The following is a 24,247-nucleotide window of genomic DNA, read 5'->3' as shown; positions in this document are numbered from 1 at the left end:
AGTCCTCTTAATTCACCTTTGGTGATGATGACTTGTGTGAGAATTCTCTCCCTTCTCTTTTTCGATTGTCCTATTACAGCTAACTTGAGAAACCTGCTGATGTATATTTGGCAATAGCAACATAAGAAATAGGTCATGGAAATAAACCCTTAACCTTCCCCCTTTTTAACATTCTTAGATTGATAAAAGTTTATTATTTTCTTGTTATAAAGAACTGGGTACCACATGTGAAGAGGATTGCTGAATCCGTGTAGAAGGGGTAAGTGGTGTGGAGATAGGATCCTCCCTGTACAGACTCATATTAGTAAGATTCCAGCCTGCATCAGTATCACCATCAAACATAAACCCCTGACCTCATCTCATACCTGGCAGCTACAGACTAAGTAACTAGAGTTTCTTGCTTTATTGATAAAGAGAAATTATCAGAGATTCTAGTGTCCCACTTTGTGCCTCTCTGTGATATCCTCCTACTCCACTAGCTAACCATTTGCTAGCTACAATTTCTGTTTTCTCAGCCAAGAAAATGAAAGAGTTGCAAAGAAGGCAAATCCTTATGTTTCCTTGAAATTAGTTATATTCCTAAGTAAGAACCTGTTTCTTAAAATAAGCAATTTTTATATTAATGCAAGGGCTTTTTCCCCTTAAAAGTAAAGAGGTTATATAATCAACATAAAACATTTTTAAAATATTGTCACATGACTTTAAGAATTGTATGTATTGAGATGGGACCATAAAACTTTTAGTACCTGAAATATTTTTAATGGTGAGCTATCTCGAAACGTTTCCAAGTAGAGCAAGCAGGTGTCACACTAAAGAGACTATTCAGACTACTGTGAGGCACATACATTTTGAAGCATTTTATATATATATATTTCTTTTTTTACTAGGATTGATTGATAGTTGTTTAAAACAGTAATACAGGCTCCTTTCCATCTTAAAGGGTAGCACTAACTACTTTGATTCTTTCCTCTTGATTATTCTGGGAAGAGATTGTTGTTTCCTATATTAGTCTAATAAATGCCTCAGAAAAGTAAAAGGTACAATTACTCGTTCAGATCAATAGAATCATTTCATTTTCTAGTTTATGTAGAGCAGAAAATTGTTAATTATTGAGTACCATAAATGATAAGAACACAATGAGGCAGATGGAATTAATTTTATGAAAAATTCTGTTGAATTTTAATACTCAGTTAATGATTCGTGTGGTATGTGTATTTAATAAGGCTTGACAATAATTAAGGACTGAACTCTGACATAGAAAGAAAGCACTTGATTGACAGAGAGGAGACCTTGTCTTAGTTGTGGTTCTGCTGTTAACACAGTATGACTTTGGGTAGGTCATTAGGCCTCAGATATTCTCCTTTTGAAGTGGAGTTATTTTATTCCACATATCATAAGCACTTGCTATATGCCAAACACTGTGCTTTTAGGATTAAGAAAAACAGGAAATGATTGAGTGTAGTCTATAGGGGAAGGCAGCATGATCCTCAGTTACTGGAAACTTCCTACAACTCTGATTGTTCTGTATATTCTCAGTGTTTTTTGAGGATTTTTTTTTTTAACCTGTTCATTTGGTAAGTGTGGATTTGACAGTTGTTTTCTGTGTTTTTAACTGAGTAAATATGAGCAGGGACTGCTCCTTTTAACTTACTGATGTGAATTAGCCATACCTGAAATTGTACAGCTTTGAGGATTATGCCTTTTATCTGCTTCAGCCACATAAACAGAAGTTCAAAATTCTTTGCCTGTGGAGACCCGATAGCAAAGTTAGGTGTTTAATTTCTCAGTACAGTGATTAATGATAGAGTTACCTTGTTCTTAGGAATAAAAATTATAAAAAATTTTTTATATTAGTTTTCTGTGCTGTGTAACAAGTTACCACAAGTTTAGTGGCTTAAAACAATTACCTATTTATTATTTCACAGTTCCTATGGATCAAAAATCCAGGCATAGGCTGGACGTGGGGCCTCATGCCTGTAATCCCACCCCTTTGGGAGGCCAAGATGGGAGGATCGCTTGAGCCCAGGAGTTCAAGACCAGCCTGGCCAACGTGGTGAAACCCTGTCTCTACTAAAAATAAAAAAATTAGCCAGGCATGGTGGCACACACCTATAATCCCAGCTACTAAGGAAGGTGAGGCAGGAGAATTTCTTGAACTCAGGAGGTAGAGTTTGCAGTAAACTAAGATTGTGCCATTGAACTCCAGCCTGGGCAACACAGTGAGACTCTTGTCTCCAAAAAAATAAAAATAAGTAGTAGTAGTAGTAGTCCAGGCATGGCTTAGCTGGGTCCTCTGCTCATGGTATCACAAAACTGCAATCAAGGCGTCTGTGAGGGCCAGTCACAGATATCTGAGGCTCAAAGAGGCTGAGTCCTGTTCTAAGATCATGGATTTGTTGCAGAATATATTTCCTTGCAGTTGCAGAACTTGTGGAAGCTTGGTTCTTCCAGACCATAAAGAGAATCTCTCACCTTCTTTTAATGGCCTCAACTGATTAGATCAGATTCACACAGAATGATCTCCCTTTCTACTAATATAAAGTCAATTCATTAGGGACCTAAACTATATCCTCCAGATCTCATAATTTTTGTCATATTCCATTAGTTAGAAGCAAGTTGTAGGTACTACCCACCTTCAAAAGAAGATGCTGTAGCTTTAGTATTCCTTATGTAAAATGCTTGGAACCAGGAGTGTTTTGTATTTTGAGGTTTTTTTTGGATTTTTGGAATATTTGCATTATGCTAGTTGAGTCTTCCTAATTCAAAATTTGAAATGCTCCAATGAACATTTTATTTGAACATTACATCAATTTCAGATTTTGGATCATTTCAGAATTTGGATCATTTCAGATTTTAGGTTTTCAAATTAGTGATAATCAGCCTGCGTAAGGTGTGGATACCAGGGGACTTGAACCAGAGGAAGCAGCTTAGCATTCTGCCTACAATAGTGAGGTTTTAAAAAAATCATTTATTTTTAATTTTTGTTATTAAATATTGAATAGGCATAATAACTACATATATGTTATGTAAGGCATTAAAAAATACAACAAATATCCAAACACCCAGTTAGAAAATAGGACATTACCATTGCCTTTAAATTTCTTATATGCTTGTGAATAGCCACTACCCTTCAGCCTGGGCTACATAGCAAGACCCCGTCTCTTAAAAAAAAAAAAAAAAAAGGTAAAATTCTTATGTGGGCCTCCATGTTTGTATACTGTTTCCTTCCCACAAAGGTAACCAGTACTCTGAATCTTGTGTTTACTGTTTCATTGCCTTTCTTTATAATTTCTTTTTTTTTATTATTTTTTTTGAGTCTAGCTCTGTCACCAGGCTGGAGTGCAGTGGCACAATCTTGGCTCAGTGCAGCTCCACCTCCCAGATTCAAGTGATTCTCCTGCCTCACCCTCCTGAGTAGCTGGCGTTACAGGTGCTCTCCACCATGCCCGGCTAATTTTTATATTTTTAGTAGAGATGGGGTTTCACCATGTTTGCCATGGTCTCGAACACCTGACCTCAGGTGATCCACCTGCCTCAGGCTCCCAAGGTTCTAGGATTACAGGCATAAGCCACCACACCCAGGTCTTTCTTTATAATTTCAGCATGCTTTTTTGTAACTCTAAGCAAGGTTCTGTTTTATGTTGCTTGTCTTTGAATTTTATATAAAAAGGAATCATATTTTTCTTTGATTTGCTTTGATCATCTAAATTATGTTCTTAAGATTCATCCATTTTGTTGCAGGAAGCTGTAGGACAATTTCCCTGCAATATAGTCTTGCATCATAAGAATATACATCAATTTATTTTCCCATTCTAGTATTGATAAGCATTTTGATTTTTTCCAGTTTCTTGCTGTTACCAACATACTGCTCTGAACATTCTTGTACATATCTTTTGATGCACTTAATGCAAAGGTTTGTCTAGGACAGTGGTTCTCAACCAGGGATGGTTTTATCCTCCAGGGGATATTTGACAGTATCTGGAGCCTTTTTTGGTTCTCACCACTTGTCCAGTTGTTACTGGTATGTAGTGCAGAGGCAATGCACAGGAAAGCTCCCCTCAACAAAGAACTAGTTCAGAATGTCAGTAGTAGTTAGGTTGAAAACCCTTCTCTAGGGCAGTGAACCTCAGTCAGAGCTGTGTATCTGCCCCTTGCTCCAATTTAGAAGTGTGTGTGGATGTTTCTGTTTGTCACAGTGATGGGGAGTTGGGGGGCATTGCTACTGGCAGTAATGGTCAGCGGCTAAATACCTAATCTCCTGAAATGCTAGGAATATTCCTGTTCCTGTTTAGAGATATTGCTGTAAGATGTTACCTAAGAGTGGAATTGCACAGGTTATGTGCATCTTTAAATTGACTAGCTAATACCAGGTTTCCCCCAGTGGCTTTACAAGTTTACAGTTCTCCCAACAGTGTATAAGAGTTCCTGTTGCCCTACATTTTTCTCTTTGTCTGGTAGGTTCTAAAGCTTATGATTGGCTTTTCCCAGATTACTAATACAATTAGACATTTGTTTCATATGTTTGGCCATTTGTGTTTTATTTTATGTGAAGCTCCTGCTGAAGATTTTTGCTCATTTTCCTACTAGTTCGTGTGTCTTTTCTTACTGGTTTATAAGAGTACTTTATATGTTCTGAATACTAACCTTTTGTAGGTTGTATGAAATGCAGATATTATCTGATTTGTGGCTTTTTTTCCTGCTTTTTATATTCTGATGAATAGCAGTTTTTAATTTTAGTGTAATCTAAGATACTCATGTTTTTTTAAGTGGTGTGTATTTTATGTTGATTTCTCTACTCCATCCCCATTCCAGTTACTACCTTTGTCTTTCTCCCAAGAAGTAACCACTGTTTTCATTTCTAAAACTATGGCTTAGTTTTGCCTTGTTTTCCAACATTATTTAAAGCATGCAGTATTATTCGTTTGATTCTAGCTTTTTTTGCTCAGCACTGTCTATATATTATGATTCATTCATGCTTTTTGTTGTGTATGGCAATTGTTCATTTATTTTTATTGCTGCAGAGTATTCCATTGGGTGACTGTTGTACAATCTATTTACCATTTTATTGTTGAGGAATATTTGGGTTATTTCCAGTTTGAGTCTGTTAAGTCAGTTATGAACATTCTTATACATGACTTTTGATACAGATGTACCTTTCTTCCAGGTGGTAGTGCTTCATCATAGGATATACTTAGGTTCAGCTTTAGTAGGTAACTGCTAACCAGTTGCCCATGTTGGTTTCCAGTTTAAACTAACCAGTACTAAATGCAAATTGCCTTTTGTAGAGCTTTTCGAATATATGGCTTGTTGACTGATCCATTTTGGAATATTTGGCCATTATCTCTCTCCTTTTTTTTTTTTTTTTTTTTTGAGACAAGGGTCTCAATCTGTTGCCCAGGCTGGAGTACAGCAGCATGATCGTAGCTCACCGTAGCCTCAAACTCTTCCATTGCACCCAGCTAATTTTTTTTTTTACTTTTGGTAGAGATGGGGTCTTGGTTTATTGCCCAAGCTGGTCTTGAGCTCCTGGCCTCGAGCCAGTCTCCCAAAGTGCTGGGATTACAGTCTCCCAAAGTACAGGCGTGAATCACTGTACCTGGCCATTATTTCTTTAGATATTGCGTCTGTCCCTTTTTTTTTTTCATTTAGGACTCCAGTTGGACCTACGTTAATTCTTTTTACCAAGTTTCATATATCTCTTACATTCTCTTCTACATTTTCCGTCTTTTTATCTCTCTGTATTTTCCTCTAGATGTTTTCTCCTGACCTATCTTCTAGTCCATTAATTTTTTTCACTGTTTAATCTGCTGTTAAACCCATTTATTACATTCTTAATTTCATTTATTAATGCAAATAGTGGCAAAAATCATAATTACTTTTGCACTAACCTAATATATTTTTAGTCCCAGAATTTCCATTGGGTTATTTTATATTTTCCACTTTTCAACTAGGTTTCTCTATCTTGTCATTTAATTTTTTTAACATATTAATCATAGTTATTTTAAAGTTCATATCTGATATCTCTGGTATCTGGATTTATTGTTGTTTGTGTTTTTGACCTTTTTTTTTCCCGCCTTTGGCTTGGGGAGTTTTGTCATTTTTGCATGCTTGGTTATTTTATTTTATTTTTTTCTGAGATGGAGTCTTTTTCTGTTACCCAGGCTGGAGTGCAGTGGCACAATCTCAGTTCACTGCAGCCTCCACCTCCTGGGCTCAAGCAGTTCTCCTGCCTCAGCCTCCCAAGTAGCTGGGCTTATAGCTGTGCACCACCACACCTAGCTAATGTTTTTGTATTTTTGGTAGAGACCAGGTTTCACTGTGTTGGCCAGACTGGTCTCTAACTCTTGACCTCATGATCTGCCCACCTGGGCCTCCCAAAGTGCTGGGATTATAGGCGTGAGGCGCCACTCCTGGCCGCTTGGTTATTTTTTATTGAGTTTTGGACAGTGCGTTTAAAAATTGATAGGTATTACATTATCAGAACCTTAAATTATTTTTCTTTGCTTTTGACAGGCACTTAGGCTAAGGACAGATCACCTTAATTTAGCCAAGGATTGAACTGACTGAAAGCTAGGCTTCAGTCTTTGTGAGAGCCAGCATGCTTTTGGGTTCTCCTGATTCCTAGGGCATAGTTCTTTGAGGTTACAGCAGAAAGCTTGAAGTATTTTCCATAATCCTTTCTAGTTTTAGGGGACTGACTGCCGAAAGCTCTGCTCAGCTTTTCAGTTGCAGTTTTCAAATTAGTGCATGTCAGTGTTACCTTTTTGGGTTTCCCTTCTCTTCATGATTTTGGCTCCACAGTTCCATAGTACCTTAGTGGTTCTTCAGTGCTTTCACATAGATACTTTTAATACTTCGTTCTACTTTCCCAGTTGGTCTTAGCAGGAGGGCTGGTTTAATCTAGCTTACTCTAGCTTTAGGCTTGGCTTATTTTTTTAAAAACTGACGTTATGCTAAGTGAAATAAGCCAGTCACAGAACACATATACTATATGATTCGACTTATGTGATATCTAAAGTAGTCAAATTCATAAAAACAGAAAGTAGAATAGTGGTAGCCAGGGGCTTGAGGCAAAGGGAAAGGGGGAGTTTGTTGTTTAATGAGCATAAAGTTTCAGTTCTGCAAGATGAGAAAAGTTCTGGAGACTTCTTTCACAATAATACAATGAGCTTATCAGGTAGCTTTTTTCCAGCTATAGTGATTTCTTTAGCGAGTCTGCTTAGAAAACAATATATGTAATACGAATCAGAAATTCAGTGAAATACTAATATGCGTGTTTAACACAAATTTGACTGTACTGTATATGTTTAGCAAAAAAAAAAAAATAAAATAACTATTTGCATAGTGGAGACAATTCTGCCAGCCATTCTTCTCAGTGAGCTTGTATCCCAGAATGAGCATTAGAAAAGAATTCTGACTTTGTTGTTTCTTCATCTGGCTTTGTTGAAATAACTGGAAATAACTCATTCCTGAGGAATTTTCAGGGGTAATTTTGATTGTCACCTGATGTTAGAACCCAACCTCTGTTAAAGCTTTAGCCCCAGTGGAAAGAAAGGGAAATGAGATCCCTTTATTTTTCATTGGCATTATTCACACTTCTGTAGTCTAAATTTTACTTCTTAAACATCTCTCATTGTTATTGGATTATATTACCTTTTAAGTAAAAGTCTTTGAACTTTACTACAAATCTGTCTCTCTTTCTGTGTTCTTTTTGAACACATGTACTGTATGTAACAGTGCTTTCCTTCGGTATAGCATGGTCTGGGATGGCACAATCACTTTTAAGGTTATCATCAATAAATATTTCTTGTTAGAGATAAATCCAGAGTAGCAGCAGATCTTCACTACAACATCTTACTTCTCTTTCAAAGTAGAACAATATTGCCAGTATTTTTTGTCTGTTAAGATGGTTAGCAGTATTTATATAACAGTATCATGTAAACCTGCTTGTACCCCTGCCCCTTTTGAAGTTGCTGAGAAACATAAATTTAAAACAGCAAATAGCAGCGTAAGAGGCAGAGGCGGCGGGGGATTTATCTTCCTATGACAGCAAATCAGATCTCATCTAAGAAATTAAAAACAATTGAAGTAGTCGCTTTAATATCCTGATCTGTGCTATTCATGATTACAACAAAATATTCTGAACATGGAAAACCACAGAATTAAATATATTAAGTATAGTTATTACCTCTACCTTACATAAAATGTTTCATCAAGGGCCTTTGCAGTTTGAGAATAATACTATAGCAAGCATACATTCTTTAAAAGGATGTGGTGAGTGGTTTACTAAATTTGTGGAGTAAAATGTGAATGCTACCAAATAATAAAACAGATCATTTGACATTTAATAGTAAAGACAGCTATACTAAGGTCAATATGAGGTAAAATTGGCCATATAGATAATATTTGTAACTGACTTCTAGAATCCCAAAACCATATCTGGCTCTTTTGCTAAAAGACTAATGTGAGATAGTATTTAAGAAACAGCCTCAGCATGTTTTAAATGGGTCACGTCATAGAGAAAGATTTTCACTATGCCTTCGTTTATTGTTAAATTAGTACATTTTTAGTGTGTGCCTTTTGTTAAAAACACAGTGCTAGGATCTCCACTAGGACAGTTGCTAAACAGTTGAAGGTTTTCTTAGTTCTCTGCCCACCCTGGCTTGCCTTACCATTTTTTTACCTTTTCTACCTAGCTAATGCTACCCAAGACTTACCCCTGACACCTCTCCATCCTCATCGAAATTTAAATTTGTGTGTTAGAACCTCTTCTTCCTTGGTGGCCTCTCTGTGCTTTCTGAAGTGTCTAGTCAGAAATTTTTTTTTCTTTTTGAGATGGAGTTTCACTCTGTTGCCCAGGCTGGAGTGCACTGGCACAATCTCGATTCACTGCAACTTCCGCATTCCGGGTTCAAGTGATTCTCCTGCCTCAGCCTCCTGAGTAGCTGGGAGTACAGGTGTGCACCGCCAGGCCCAGCTAATTTTTGTATTTTTAGTAGAGACAGCATTTCACCATGTTGGTCAGGCTGGTCTCGAACTCCTGACCTCATGATCCGCCCACCTCGGCCTCCCAAAGTGACAGGATACAGGCGTGAGCCACCGCACCTGGCCCAGAAATTATTTTTAAAATTAATCTGGGCTACAGGAGTTTGAGGCCAGCCTGGGCAACATAGTCAGACCCCATCTCTACAAAAAAATTATCTGGGCATGGTGGTGCGCACCCTTAGTCCCAGCTACTCAGGAAACTCAGGTAGGAGGATCATTTCAGCCCAGGAAGTTGAGACTGCAGTGAGATATGATTGCGCCACTGCACTCCAGCTTGGGTGACAGAACGATACCCTGTCTCAAAAAAAAAAAAAAAAAAAAAGAAATTTGGGCTAGCAGTAGAAGAGGGTAACTTTGAGGCAGTGTTCCTTTTTTTAAAACAGCGACTGTCTAGAAACATATTTTTCCTGCCCTTATCTTTCTTTCTCTTTCTGCCCCCAACTTTTCAAGGTTCCAGTGATGGGAATTTCAGATTGGAAAGGTAGCAAATAGGGGATTTTGGGGGATGGTAATGTCCTTGAAGCATTCTTCATGTGATTATCTTCTTGATGATGTTCTTGACAACCCACATATTGTGAATGTAGGAAGTAAGGAACCTATGACTAGTGATAGTACATACAGTTTTTCAGAGCTGGTGTTTAATAACAATGTTTTTCATTCTAATATTACATTATTCTTTTTATCATTTAGGTCTTTATCCATCAGTGTTGTTAGAGAACTACTGTACTTGACCACAAACTTATAAATACTTGGTACTGCCACATCTCACTGTTATGTTTACTTTGTCTTAAATATCTCTCTTTTTTTTTTTTTCAGGCAGCTAGCACACCACTGAATCCTTTAAGTTTTCAATGTGAATTTGTAAAACTCAGGATTGACCTTCTACAAGCCTTCTCTCAACTTATCTGTACTTGTAATAGCCTAAAAACAAGCCCCCCACCTGCAATTGCCACAACAATTGCCATGACCCTAGGAAATGACCTTCAGAGGTGTGGTCGAATCTCCAATCAGGCAGGTCTTAACTTTCAGTGCACTTTTTATTTACACTTTAGAGGTTTTTGAAGTTAGTTATAAGATAAAAAGTTGTGAAATTTAAAATCAGTGGTTTAACTCAGACATTATCATAAATGTTTATTAACTCAGCTGTCTGGCCAAATAGACTGATGTGTTATTAGAATAATAAAGTAATTAATGGTATCTATGAGTGCTAGATATTTATATAAAGAGAAAGGACATAGAATTTTTTAAAAGACTTCAGAATGTTTATAACTAAATTATTTTAGTGGAACTTGAATCTAAAATACAAATTTTTTTTGTTTCTATATGTCATATGTAATAATCTTGTGAACATGTATAGTTTCATTTGCCATTTTTGTTTTTATTTAATGAAGTTTATAAAAATGAATGGAATGACAATGAAAATATTGGAGTATTTTTTTGAATTGTTATTGTTTGAAGGTGCTTTTTTTATGTTTTGATTTTTGTGTTGTTTATATAATAATGATAGCATGTTTGTTTGTCATAACTGATACATTTTTTAATAGATGAAACAGTCCATGGAAGAATTTCGGAGCCTTGCTTCTCGATATGGGGATCTTTACCAGGCCTCTTTTGATGCTGACTCAGCAACTTTGAGGAACGTCGAACTATATCCCAAGCTTGACCCAGTATTCCTTGTTTTTTTTTTTTTTTTTTTTTTTTTTTGAAGTTTTCTTTTAAATATAGACTACGTCAGCTGTGCTTACCTACAAAATACATATTAGATAAGCCTACAAATTTATTATATAGTTTCCCCTTTGAAATCTTTGAGCAGAATTATCTTACTTTTTAACTTTACCCAGGATTTTAACAAAAAATGGTAACTCAAAGGTGTCTTTTTTTTATATTCAGGAAGTGCATCCAAAGCAACATGCAAAGCCAGTGTTGCTTATCTGTGCTCACTTGAGCTATAACAGACAACTAAACACATTTTCCTACCAAAAAACATGTTTCATCTCCTTTATTAATGATCTCCTCAGTAGCATTAGTTGTCACTTTTTTTTTTTTTTTTTTTGAGTTGCAGTCTCACTCTGTTGCCTAAGGTGGAGTGCAGTAGCATGATCTTGGCTCACTGCAAACTCAGCCTCCTGGGTTCAACTGATTCTCCTGCCCCAGCCTCCCTAGTAGCTGGATTACAGGCACATGCCACCATAACCTGGCTTTTTGTATTTTTAGTAGAGACAGGGTTTCACCATGTTGGCTGGACTGGTCTCAAACTCCTGGCCTCAAGTGATTAGCCTGCCTCAGCCTACAAAGTGCTGGGATTATAGGAGTGAGCCACTGCACCCAGCCTATTTGTCACTTTTAAATCCTTCCTAAGTTCTCTGTATTTTCTTATTAGTAACTTCAAATTACTTTTGAAAGGAAGGAATTGAAATTCTTTTTTTAAGTTGTAGGACTTAACCAGTCAGTAGTTCTTGGCATTTAGTTTACTGATTAAAACCCAGTGAATGCTATGGGCCCTCTGCCCTACAAAATGTGTATGTGCACACACAACCAAAATGTGCATATAAGTTCAAGGGAGTTGTCAGACCCCTTGAGCTCTAGATTAGGAACTTCTGGGATAAAGACTCCTTAGACCACTCTGTTTTTGTTTTTGTTTTTTAACTTTTATTGGTGAAACCTTTATTTGTTTGTCTCAAACTCTTATGAAAAACCCCTGTATCTAAAATCAGAGTTGCTGTGATTGAATCACAGGGCCTGTCACTTAGTTTCCCCTTCCCACAGTAGTAGCCTCTGAAGTACCCTTCTTGGAACAGAGTTTGAGAATCACTGTTAGAGACAATGTATATCCCTTACACATTGATATAAAAGTTACAGCCCCAGACCATTCAAGTTGCTAACATTATGATTACCTTCACTAGGCAATCGTTAAATCTTAACCCGTTTAATATCCAGATAATAGAAACCTATAGGGGGTTTCTTCTCTGTTTTTGTGTATAACCTTAACATCAATCCAGACAGCAGCAGAGCTGTTTACTGATATCTCATGCAATAGAAGCCCTGATTTTGGATCCAGAATCAGCAAGGTAATTCTAATATTAATAATAGTTGAGAACACTTTCTGTACATTGTCTTACGTAATCATCAGAAGAGTATTTTGGGACAAGAATTATGGTAGTAAAAACAAAGAGGAAGAATTCTTCCAGCATTTTCTCTGGGTCATATAACTAGTGACAAGACAGATTTTCTGACTCTACTTACCTCCTGCCTGTTTTCAAAAAAATTAATGTGAAAAGATAACTGGGAAGAAATTCTTTTTTTTTTTTTTTTTTTGAGGCAGAGTCTCACTCTGTCACCCCGGCTAGAGTGCAGTAGCTTGATCTCAGCTCATTACAGCCTCCGCCTCCCTGGTTCAAGTGATTCTCCTGCCTCAGCTTCCTAAGTAGCTGGGACTAAGGCATGTGCCACCACACCTGGCTAATTTTTTATTTTAGTAGAGATGGGGTTTCACCATGTTGGCCAGGCTGGTCTCGAACTCCGACCTCAGGTGATCCACCTGCCTTGGTCTCTCAAAGTGAGAAATTCTTTAAATATGAATAATTTCTTCTTGTATATTATAATTAAACTTTATTAAAAATTGAGTTGGTGATACAATTAAACTCGAACTCGAGATTTTTTTCCTTTGGTTTATTTCCTAAACCAAAATATCCCTGGTTTTGCTTTTTTAAATTTTTTCTCCTCTCCCCTAATAACCAATTAATTATTCAAAATAAAAATTTTTTTTTTTTTTTTTTGAGGCAGAGTCTTGCTCCGTCGCCAGGTGCCAGGCTGGAGTACAGTGGCTTAATCTCGGCTCACTACAACCTCTGCCTCCTGGGTTCAAGCAATTCTCCTGCCTCAGCCTCCTGAGTAGCTGGGACTGCAGGCGTGCGCCACCACGCCCAGCTAATTTTTGTATTTTTAGTAGAGACGGGGTTTCACCATGTTGGCCAGGATGGTCTCGATCTCTTGACCTCGTGATCTGCCCACCTTGGCCTCCCGAAATGCTGTGATTACAGGCGTGAGCCACCGCGCCCAGCTGATTATTTTCAGTAAAGAATGAGTCCTTGTTCTTCCTATTACAGTATTCTATTTTAGAATATTCATTTTCTTTCTTTTTTAAGTTCAAGGTTACTTGTGCAGCTTTGTTATATAGGTAAAACTCTTGTCACTGGGGTTTGTTGCACAAATGATTTCATTGCCCAGATTTTAAGCCTAGTACCCAATAGTTAATTTTCCTTGTCCTCTTTTTCCTTCCACCTTCCACCCTCAGGTAGGCCCCACTGTGTGGTGTTCCCCTCTATGTTTCCATATGTTCTCATCATTTATCTCCCACTGCTAAGGGAGAACATGTGGTATTTGTTTTTCTGTTCCTGCGTTAGTTTGCTGTGGATAATGGCCTCCAGCTCCATTCATCTTCCTGTCAAGGACATGATCTTGTTCTTTTTTATGGCTGGATAGTATTTCATGGTGCATATGTACCACATTTTCATTATCTGGTCTGCCATTGATGGACATTTAGGTTAATTTCATGTCTGTGCTATTGTGAATAGTGCTGCAGTGAACATATGTGTGCATGTGTCTTTATGATAGAATGATTTCTATTCCTTTTGGTATATACACAGTTACAGGATTGCTGAGTTGAATGGTGGTTCTGTTTTTAGCTTTTTGAGGAATCAGCACAGTGCTTTCCACAGTAGTTGAACTAATTTACACTTCTACCAACAGTGTATAAGGGTTCCTTTTTCTCTGCAGCCTCACCAGCATCTGTTATATTTTGATGATTTAGTAATAGCCATTCTGACTGGTGTGAGATGATAATCTCATTATGGTTTTGATTTACATTTCTCTAATGATCAGTGATGTTGAGCTTTGTTTTCATATGCTTGTTGGCCATGTGTATGTCTTCTTTTGAAAAGTGTTTATGTCCTTTGCCCACTTTTTTAATGGGCTTGTTTTTTTCTTGTAAATAATGTAAGTTCCTTATAGATGCTTGCTATTAGACGTTTGTCAGATGCATAGTTAGCAAAAATTTTCCCCCATTCTGTAGGTTGTTTGTTTAATCTGTGGATAGTTTCTTTTGTTATACGGAAGCTCTTTAGTTTTATTAGATCCCATTTGTCAGTTTTTGCTTTGTTGCAATTGCTTTTGTCATCTTTGTCATGAAATCTTTGCCCATGCCTATGTCCTGAATGATACTGCCACGGTTGTCTTCCAGGGTTCTATCATTTTGCGTTTTACATTTAAATCTTTAATCCATCTTGAGTTGGTTTTTGTCTGTGGTGTAAGGAAGGGGTCCAGTTTCCGTCTTCTGCATATGACATCCAGTTATCCCAGCACCATTTATTGAATAGGAAGTCCTTTCCCCATTGCTTGTTTTTGTCAGCTTTGTCAAAAATCAGATGGTTGTAGGTGTGTGTGGCCTTGTTTCTGGGCTCTCTGTTCTGTTCCACTGGTCTGTGTGTATGTTTCTATACCAGTACCATAAAGTTACTGTAGCCCCGTAGTATGGTTTGAAGTTGGTAGCCTGATGCCTCCAGCTTTGCTCTTTATGCTTAGGTTGTCTAGGCTCTTTCTGGTTCTGTATGAATTTTAAAATAGTTTCTTTTGCTTCCATGAAGAATGTCATTGGCAGATTGATGGGAATAACATTGAATCTATACACTGCTTTGGGCATTATGGCCATTTTAACAATATTGATTTCTCCTATTCATGAGCGTGGAATCTTTTTCCATTTGTTTGTGTCACCTCTGATTTCATTGAGCAGTAGTTTGTAGTTTTCCTTAGATCTTTCACCTCCCTGGTTAGCTGTATACCTAGGTATTTTATTCTTTTTGTGACAGTTGTGAATGGGAATGCATTTCTGATTTGGCTTTCAGCTTGACTGTTGTTGGTGTATAGGAATACTAGTGATTTTTTTATGCAGATTTTGTATCCTGGATCTTTGCTGAAGTTGTTTATCAGCTTAAGGAGCTTGTGGGCCAAGACTGTGGGGTTTTCTAGATATTGTATTATGCTGTCTGCAAACAGGGATAGTTGGACTTCCTCTCTTCTTATTTGGATGCCCTTTCTTTCTTTCTCTCACCTGATTGCTCTGACTTGATTGCAACTTCCAATACTATGTTGAATAGGAGTGGTAAGAGAGGGCATCCTTGTCTTACGCAAGTTTTCAGGCGGCATGCTTCTAGCTTTTGCCCATTCAGTATGATGTTGGCTGTGGGTTTGTCCTAGGTGACTCTTACTATTTTGAGATATGTTTTTTCACCTTCTAGTTTAGTCACAGTTTTTTTTTAATATGATGGGATATGGAATTTTATCAAAAGCCTTTTCTTCATTGATTAAGATGATCATATGGTTTTTGTCTTTAGTACCATTTATGTGATGAATCACATTTATTGATTTGCATGTGTTGAACCAACCTTGCAACCCGGGGATAAAGCCTACTTGATTGTGGTGGATAAGTTTCTGATTTCCTGCTGGATTCAGTTTGCCAGTATTTTTTGAGGATTTTTGCATCAATGTTCATCAACAATATTGGTCTGAGGTTTTTGCTATTATTGTTGTTGTGTCTCCATCAGGTTTGGTATCAGGATGATGCTGGCCTCAGAATGAGTTAGGAAGGAGTCCCTCTTCTTCAGTTTTTTGGAATAGCTTCAGTAGGAATGGAGCCAGCTCTTCTATGTATACCTGATAGAGTTTGGCTGTGAATCCATTTGGTCTTGGCTTTTTTGTTGTTGTTGTTGTTAGTAGGCTGTTTATTACTGATTCAATTTCAGAGCACATTATTGGTCTGGTCAGGGATTCAATTTCTTCCTGGTTCAGTCTTGGGAGAGTGTATATGTCCAGGAATTTATCCATTCCAGCTAGATGTTCTAGTTTGTGTCCATAGAGGTATTCATATTTCTGTGGTGTCAGTGATAATATCTTCTTTGTTGTTTCTAATTGTGTTTACTTGGATCTTCTCTCTTCTTTATTAGTCTAGCTGGCTGTCTATTAAATAGATAACTAATTTTTTTTTTTTCAAAACACCAACTCCTGGATTTATTGATCTTTCGAATGGTTTTTTGTGTGTCTCAGTCTCCAGTTCAGGTCTGATTTTGGTTATTTCTTGTCTTCTGCTAGCTTTAGAGTTGATTTGCTCTTCATTCTCTAGTTCTTTTAGTTGTGATGTACTTTGTAAATTGAGGTCTTTCTAACTTTTTGATGTGGGTGTTTAGTGCTGTAAATTTCCCTCTTAACACTAGCTATGTCCCAGAGAGTCTGGTATGTTGTCTCTTTGTTCTCATTAGTTTCAAAGAACTTCTTGATTTTTGCCTTAATTTCATTATTTGCTGAAAAGTCATTCAGGAGCAGGTTATTTAATTTCCATGTAATTGTATGGTTTTGAGTGATTTTCTTGGTCTTGATTTCTAATTTTATTGCACTGTGGTCCAAGAAAGTAGTTATTATTTTAGTTCTTTTGCATTTGCTGAAGATTGTTTTGTGTCCAATTGTGTGGTTGATTTTAGAGTATATGCCATGAGGTGATGAGAAGAATGTATATTCTGTTGTTTTTAGGTGGAGAGTTCTGTAGATGTCTATCAGGTCCATTTGGTTCAGTGCTGAGATTAGGTCCTGAATATCTTTGTTAATTTTCTGCCTCAATGATCTAACACTGTCATGGGGTGTTGCATTCTCCCACTGTTATTGTGTGGGAGTCTAAGTTTCTTTGAAGGTCTCTGAGCTCTTGCTTGGTGAATCTGGGTGCTCCTGTGTTAGGTGCATATATATTTAGGATAGTTAGGTCTTCTTATTGAATTGAACCATTTACCATTATATAATGCCCTTGTCTTTTCTTTCTTTCTTTTTTTTTTTTTTTTTTTTTTATTTTTTTTTGCTTTAAATCTGTTTTTTCTGATTTAGGATTGCAACCCCTCTTTTTTTCTGTTTTTCATTTGCTTGGTAGGTTTTTCTCTACCCCTTTATTTTGAGCCTATGGATGTAATTGCATGTGAGATGAGTCTGTTGGCATACCATCGAATCTTGGTTCTTTATCCACCTTGTCAATCTGTGCCTTGTAATCGGGACATTTAGCCAATTTACATTAAAGGTTAGTATTGATGTGTGGATTTGATCCTGTCATTATGATAGCAGCTGGTTATCATGCAGGCTTCTTTGTGTGGTTGCTTTTTTTTTTTTTTTTTTTTTTTTGAGACGGAGTTTCACTCTTGTTACCCAGGCTGGAGTGCAATGGCGCGATCTCGGCTCACCGCAACCTCCGCCTCCTGGGTTCAGGCAATTCTCCTGCCCCAGCCTCCTGAGTCGCTGGGATTACAGGCACACACCACCATGCCCAGCTAATGTTTTGTATTTTTAGTAGAGACGGGGTTTCACCATGTTGACCAGGATGGTCTCGATCTCTTGACCTCGTGATCCACCCGCCTCGGCCTCCCAAAGTGCTGGGATTACAGGCTTGAGCCACCGCGCCCGGCTGTGTGGTTGCTTTATGGTGTCTCACTGGTCTGCGTACTTAAGTATGTTTTTGTAGTGGCTGGTAATGGTCTTTCCATACTTAGTGTTTCCTTCAGGAGCTCTTGTAAGGCAGGTCTGGTGGTAACAGATTTCCTCAGCATTTGCTTGTCTGAAAAAGATCTTATTTTTCCTTCACTTATGAAGCTTAGTTTGGCCGGATAGGAATTTCTTTTCTTTAAGAATGTTGAGGCCGGACAAGGTGGCTCACACCTGTACTCCCAGCACTTTGGGAAGCCAATGTGGGTGGATCACTTGAGGTCAAGAGTTCAAAACCAGCCTGGCCAACGTGGTGAAACCCCGTCTCTACTAAAAATATTTAAAAGATTAGCCTGGCGTGGTGGCACGTTTCTGTAATCACAGCCACTTGGGAGGCTGAGGCAGGAGAATCTCTTGAACCCGGGGGGCGGAAGTTGCGGTGAGCCGAGATCGTGCCATCACACTCCAGCCTGGGTGACAGAACAAGACTCTGTCTCAAAAAAAAAAAAAGAGTTGAGTATTGGCCACAATATCTTTTGGCTTATAGAGTTTCTGCTTAAAGGCCTGCTGTTAAGTATGATGCACTTCCCCTTTGTAGGTGGCCTGATCTTTCTAGCTGCCTTTTTTTTTTTTCATTTCGACCTTGGCGAATCTGATGATTCTATGTCTTGAGGATGATCTTGTGAAGTATCTTATTGGGTTTCTCTGCAGTTCCTAAATTTGAATGTTGGTCTCTTTTTCTAGGTTGGGGAAGTTCTCGTGGATGATATCTTAAAATATGTCTTCCAAGTTGCTTCCATTCTCCCCATCTCTTTCAGGGACACCAGTGAGTTGCAGATTTGGTTTCTTTACATAATCCCCTATTTCTCGGGGGTTTTGTTTATTGCTTTTTATTCTTTCTTCTCTATTCTTTTCTTCTTTTTTCTGAGACAGAATCTCACTGCTGCCCAGGCTGGAGTGCAGTGGCACAATCTCAGTTCACTGCAATCTCTGCCTCCCAGGTTCAAACGATTCTCCTCCCTCTGCCTTCCGAGTAGGTAGGATTACAGGGATGCGCCACCACACCTGGCTAAGTTTTTTTTAGTATTTTTAGTAGAGATGGGATTTCACCATGTTGGCCAGGCTTGTCTCAAACTCCTAATCTCAAGCGATCCACCCATCTCAGCCTCCCAAGGTGTTTTTTCTCTATTCTTGTCTTACTCAGAAAGCCTGTCTTCAAGCTCTGTGATTCTTTCCATAGAGTCTACTTTGCTATTAATTCTAAGGATTGCAGTGTGAAATTTTTGCAGTATGTTTTTCTACTCTATCAAGTTGGTTACACTCTTTTTTATACTGGCTGTTTTTGTCTGTCAGCTCCTGTATCATTTTATTGTGCTTCTTAACTTCCTTGGATTGGGTTTCAGTGTATTCCTGCTTCTCGATGATCTTCATTCCTATCCATATTCTGATTTCTATTTCTGTCATTTCAGCCATTTCAGCTCAGTTCAGAACCCTTACTGGAGAGTTAGTGTAGTCATTCAGCAGAAAGCAGGCATTCTGGCGTTTTGAGTTGTCAAAGTTGTTGCGCTGGTTCTTTCTCGTCTTTGTGGGCTGATGATCTTCATCCTTTGAAGTTGCTGTTCTCTGCATGTTTTTTTTTTCTTTTCTCCTGTGCGATGACCCTGAGGGTTTGATTGTCATATAAGGTAGATTTAATCAACTGGCTTCATTTCTGGAAGATTTTGGGGAGCCAAGGCTTAGCTCATAACTCCTGGACTGCCTGCTCCTGGGAGCTGGTATCAGCCCTGACTTTGTTCTCTGGCTCTTGAGGTTAGAAACTGACTGCACTGGGTAAGGGGCCAAGGTGCTCCAGGGCCACTGGCTACGACACTGCAATGGGTAGTGCCAGTCAAAGTGTTTTATAGGGTGATGGCAGCAGGATCCATCCTCAGTTTCACATGCCAGCAGCAGCAGCATAGCAGGATGCACACTTGCCCACTGTAACAGGATGCTAGCCAGTCTGGGATGCCAGCCTTTGGGACTTCATAGCAGCAGCAGAGGCAGCACAGCCGCCTGGGGGAGGGATATAGGGGAGCCCTGCTGGTGACTGTGCGTGCCATGGCACTGGTGGGTAGTGTAAGCATAGGGACTTGGCGCTGGCGGATACAGGACTGTGTGTGCCCTCTTAGCAGGTGGAGATGGTTGCTTAGGACAGGGGAAGGTCCACTGTTCTTCATGCCTAGTATCACTCCCAGGGCATTGTTGGCACAGGAGCTCTCCATGCCAACTCATAGTGGTTGAGCAGTCTCTTCCTGCTGGAATTCCAGAGGCCTGTGGCAGTAGCTGGTTGTTTTTTGCCAGTTCAACTCACTGTTCCCCCGTGTAATATCCCCATGCAGGGGTCCCAGCCTCCTCCTCTTTAGCCCAGCTTCTGTGCTTTTCCTCTTTCCACTCTTAGTGCCTTCCCTCTAAAGATCTGTTAGGAGAGCACCAATTGTCCGTCCCTTGGTGGCAGCTGTTCCACCTGACTGTGTCTAGTCAGCCATCTTGCCCAGCTCTTGCATTTACACTGTCTATAATTTCAATCTACTAAGGCCTGAGATTCCAATGTTAGTTCCCTCAAAGAGAATATAATCAACAAAGCAGTTTAAATTTCTCTACCCAGATTGGAACAGAGGAAAAAAAAGGCTGAGAAAATGAAGAGTCAAAGTTGGCCTGTGGGATAATGTCATTTAGACTTACGCATGTAACTGGAATCCTAGAAAGGGAAAGGGGGAACAGAAACATTTAAATGGCTACAAGTCTTTTGTATTTAATTAACATGTAAACCCACGGAGTCAAGAAGTTTAATGAATCTCTAGCAGGGAAAACATAAACCCAGAGCAAGGTACACATAATAATCAAATTGCTGGAAACCAATGATAAAAAGAAAAATTTTATTAAGAGAAAGAAGACATTATTTAGAAGGAAAGAAAGATCAGAATGTCTATTGATTTCTCATCAGAAATACTGCAAGCCAAAAGACAATTGGAACAACATTCAAAGTCCTGGAAGAAAAAAAAAATGTTAACTTATTCGATATTTAGGAAAAATATTCTTCAATAAATTAAGGTTAAATAAAGACATTTTCAGACAAAATCTGATAAATTTTGCCATCAACAGATCTGTACTACAAGACATGATAAAAGAAGTTCTTTAGGCTGAAGGAAAATTATTTCAGATATAAACTCAGACCTACAAAACTGAATAAGGAGCATTATAAATGGTATATGTTTTATTTTTAATTTTTAAAAAATAATTGGCCATTTATAGAAAAATGATGTTTAGGAGTTTATAACATATAGAAGTAAAATATATGAAATAAGACAAGGGGAGGATATAGTAGTAAGAATCTTACATTTATTAGTATATCATTTGACAGTAACTTTTGATAAACTGAGGGTATTTTAAACTCTAGAGCAGCCACCAAGAAATAAAACAAGGCAGTAGAGGCATAAAGTGGATTACTGAAATACTCAGTTAACCCAGAAGAGGCCAGAGAAAGCGGAAAACAGGAACAGAGAATAGATAGAAAAAGTAGAAAACAGAAGATGGTACACCTAAACCCACTCATACCAGTAATTACAATAAATGTGTATGGTCTTACTCTAAATAAAGCCAGAGATAGGCTGGATTTAAAAATAAAAATGCAACTATATGTTTACTACAGGAAATCCACTTTGAATATGAAGACGTAGGTTAAAAGTAAATAAAAGGATGGAAAAGGATATAACATGCAAACCCTCCTAAGAAAGCTGTAGTGGCCATATGAATATTATACAAAGTAGACTTCAAGATAAGGGCTGTTGGTAGTGAGAAAGAGGTATACTTCATCATGATGAAAGATCAGTTCATCCAGAAGATATAATCTTCAGTATTACGGGCCTACTAACAGGTCTTCCAAATATATAAAGCAAAAACTGACAGAGTTGAAGGAGAAATGCACAAATCCACAGTTGCAGTTGGAGATTTCACCACTTCCTTCTGGTTGACAGTAACTTGAACAAGACTATCAACCAACTTTACCTAGTTGACATTTATATATCATCTGCAGCAGCACACATCTTTTCAAGTGCATTTGGAACATTTACCAAGATAAACCATATGTTGGGCCATAAAACAAGTTTTAATAAATGCAAAAGCATTGAAATCAAATATGTTATCTGACATAAATTAGAAAAGAAGAAAGATTTCTGAAAAATTTCCAAGTATTTAGAAATTAACATTTCTAAATCCAGTTGGCCAAGAAATTACAAAGGAAATTAGAAAACATGTTAAACTGAATGAAAATGAGAACATACCACAAAACTTGCGGGATGCAGCTAATTTGTGGGATAAGTAGAACTTAAAGAGAAATTTATAGATTTAAATGCTTAAATATATAAAAGAAAGTTTAAGATCAGTAATCACAGTTTCTACTTTATGAAGTTAGGAAAAGAAAGCAAATTAAACCCAAAGTAATTAAAAGGATGCAAATAATAAAGACTGCTATCAGTGAATTTGAAACAAACAACTAGATACCTATATTGGGGCAAAAAAATGTAACCTTACCTCACAGTATACACAAAAGTTAATTCCAAATGAATCATAGACCAAAATATAAAACTCCAAATTTTCTAGAAGATGACATTGGAAAACCTCTTCATGATCTTGAGGTTGGCTATGATTTTGATTTCATAGGACACAAATAGCAGTTACCATAAGAGAAAAATTTTCTGAATTGGATTTAAACTTTTAAATCTGCTTTTGTTAAGATGTCATTTAAAAAGTGAAAAAGGTTACAAGCAGCAAGAACATATTCTCAAAACATTCTATCAAAAGACTTTTATTCAAACATTGTTTTATTAAGAACACCATACAACTCGACAATCCAATTTTTTTTTTTTGAGACACAGTCTCGATCTGTCACCCTGACTGGAGTGCAGTGGTGCGATCTTGGCTCACTGCAACCTTCACCTCCTGGGTTCAGGCAATTCTCCTGCCTCAGTCTCCCAAGTAGCTGGGATTACAGATGTGCATCACCATGCCCAGCTACTTTTTGTATTTTTAGTAGTAGAGATGGGGTTTCTCGTTAGCCAGGCTGGTCTCGAACTCCCGACCTCAGGTGATCCACCCACCTCGACTTCCTGAAGTGCTGGGATTACAGATGTGAGCCACCACGCCTGGCCGACAATCCAATTTTTAAAAATTGGTAAGAGTTTTAGACACTTCAGAAAAGAAGATATATTAATATACAGTAGGCATGTGAAAAGATGCTTAACATCAGTCATTAGAGAAATGAAAATCACAATGAGATACTACTCACACTAGAACAGCTAAGACCAAAAAGACCTTCAGTATGCAATGTTAGTGAAGATGTGGAGGAGCTTGAATTCATAGTAATATATTGTTGGGAATACAAAATCATACAGGCACTTTGGAAAACTGTTTGACAGTGTCATATATTATGTTAAACATACATTTATCATATGACCACAAATTCTACTGCTATTTTACCCAAGAGAAATGAAAACATATACATATACACAAATGTTCATAGCAGCTTTATTCATAATAACAAAACTGGAAAAACCCAAGTGTCTCTCAGTAGGCTAATGGATAAACAAATTGTAGTATATCCACAATTAGAATGCTGAGTATGCTCAGTAATAAAGATGAATGACCTGTTGATCATTCAGTAGGTCATATGGAAACCATGAGTGCCCTCAAAAACATGCTGTGAAAGCAGCCAGTAGAGAAAATCAGTGAAACCAGAAGCTGGTTCTTTGAAAAGATTAATAAAATTGATAAAACTAACTAGTGTGTGCAAGAAAAATAAATAAATCACTAATATTAGAAATAAAATGGTGGCATCAATACAAATCTTAAAGATATTAAAAGCATAATAAGGGAAGAATAACTTTGTGCCAAGAAATTTCCTGAGATGAATAGGACAAATTTAAATATTCTTTATTAGCACAGACAAAAAAATTTTTAACAAAACATGAACAAATTCAGTCCAACAATATATATGAATATACTACATTAAGACTAACTAGGGTTTATCCCAGGAATGCAAGGTTGGGTTAACATGAGAACATCAATTCATGTGCTTTACCATATTGCAAAATAAATGAGAAAAACTAAAGTGGGAAGACTTAATTACTGATTTCAAGACTTAGTTTAAACCTATAGTAATTAAGACAATGTGATGATGGCTTAAGGGTAGAGTGGAGTGTCCGGAAATCGGTATGTAGTGACTTGATTTTTGTCAAAGATGCCAAGATAATTAAATGGGAAAAGAATAGTCTTTTCAACAGATTGTGCTAGAACAACTAAATATATAAAAGTGAAAAAATAAATCTTCCTTACTACATACCATACACAAAAGAGTATGTATTGTATGGTTCTATTTATATGAACTATTAGGAAACAAATCTCATTTGCAAAGATAAAAAGCAAATCTGTGGTTGCCTACACCTAAAATTGTTTTGTTAGCAAGTCTTTTATGTAATTTAGTTGTCCTTAAAGTCCATCACAAAAATGAACTTTAGTTCTTGTCTTAATGGAACTTAAAATATAGTACAGAGCAGGAAACTTGGAGCCTGGCAGATACAAACATGAATCCCTCACCAGTCACTCCTAGCTCTGTGAATGTATGTATCATCTCAGTGAGCCACGTATGCATAAACTATAG

At 37.6% G+C, this 24,247-nt stretch overlaps 1 protein-coding gene and 2 long non-coding RNA genes across 4 annotated transcripts in view; all 3 read left to right on the top strand.

Annotated features, from left to right (window-relative positions):
- Nucleotides 1–24,247, top strand: part of INTS7 (integrator complex subunit 7) — a 96,361-nt gene that overhangs the window by 61,073 nt on the left and 11,041 nt on the right. For both annotated transcript variants that reach the window (XM_032289160.1, XM_032289159.1), the window contains exons 14-16: nucleotides 9,862–10,056; nucleotides 10,590–10,693; nucleotides 12,045–12,113. In XM_032289160.1, coding sequence (XP_032145051.1) covers nucleotides 9,862–10,056; nucleotides 10,590–10,693; nucleotides 12,045–12,113 — 368 coding nt within the window. The remainder of the gene's footprint in view (nucleotides 1–9,861; nucleotides 10,057–10,589; nucleotides 10,694–12,044; nucleotides 12,114–24,247) is intronic.
- Nucleotides 4–9,858, top strand: LOC116558899. Its single transcript, XR_004272226.1, has 2 exons — nucleotides 4–1,535; nucleotides 9,538–9,858. It is a non-coding gene; the product is annotated as an uncharacterized LOC116558899 (long non-coding RNA).
- On the top strand, nucleotides 17,479–24,213 carry LOC116558898. Its single transcript, XR_004272225.1, has 3 exons — nucleotides 17,479–17,501; nucleotides 17,647–17,650; nucleotides 24,105–24,213. It is a non-coding gene; the product is annotated as an uncharacterized LOC116558898 (long non-coding RNA).

The sequence above is a fragment of the Sapajus apella genome, unplaced genomic scaffold, assembly GCF_009761245.1.
Source record: "Sapajus apella isolate SASKATOON/1434 unplaced genomic scaffold, GSC_monkey_1.0 scaffold22, whole genome shotgun sequence".
In the NCBI taxonomy this organism is placed as follows: domain Eukaryota; kingdom Metazoa; phylum Chordata; class Mammalia; order Primates; family Cebidae; genus Sapajus; species Sapajus apella.
Note: the sequence above shows the minus strand (reverse complement) of the source record. Positions and strands in the feature narration are given on the sequence as shown.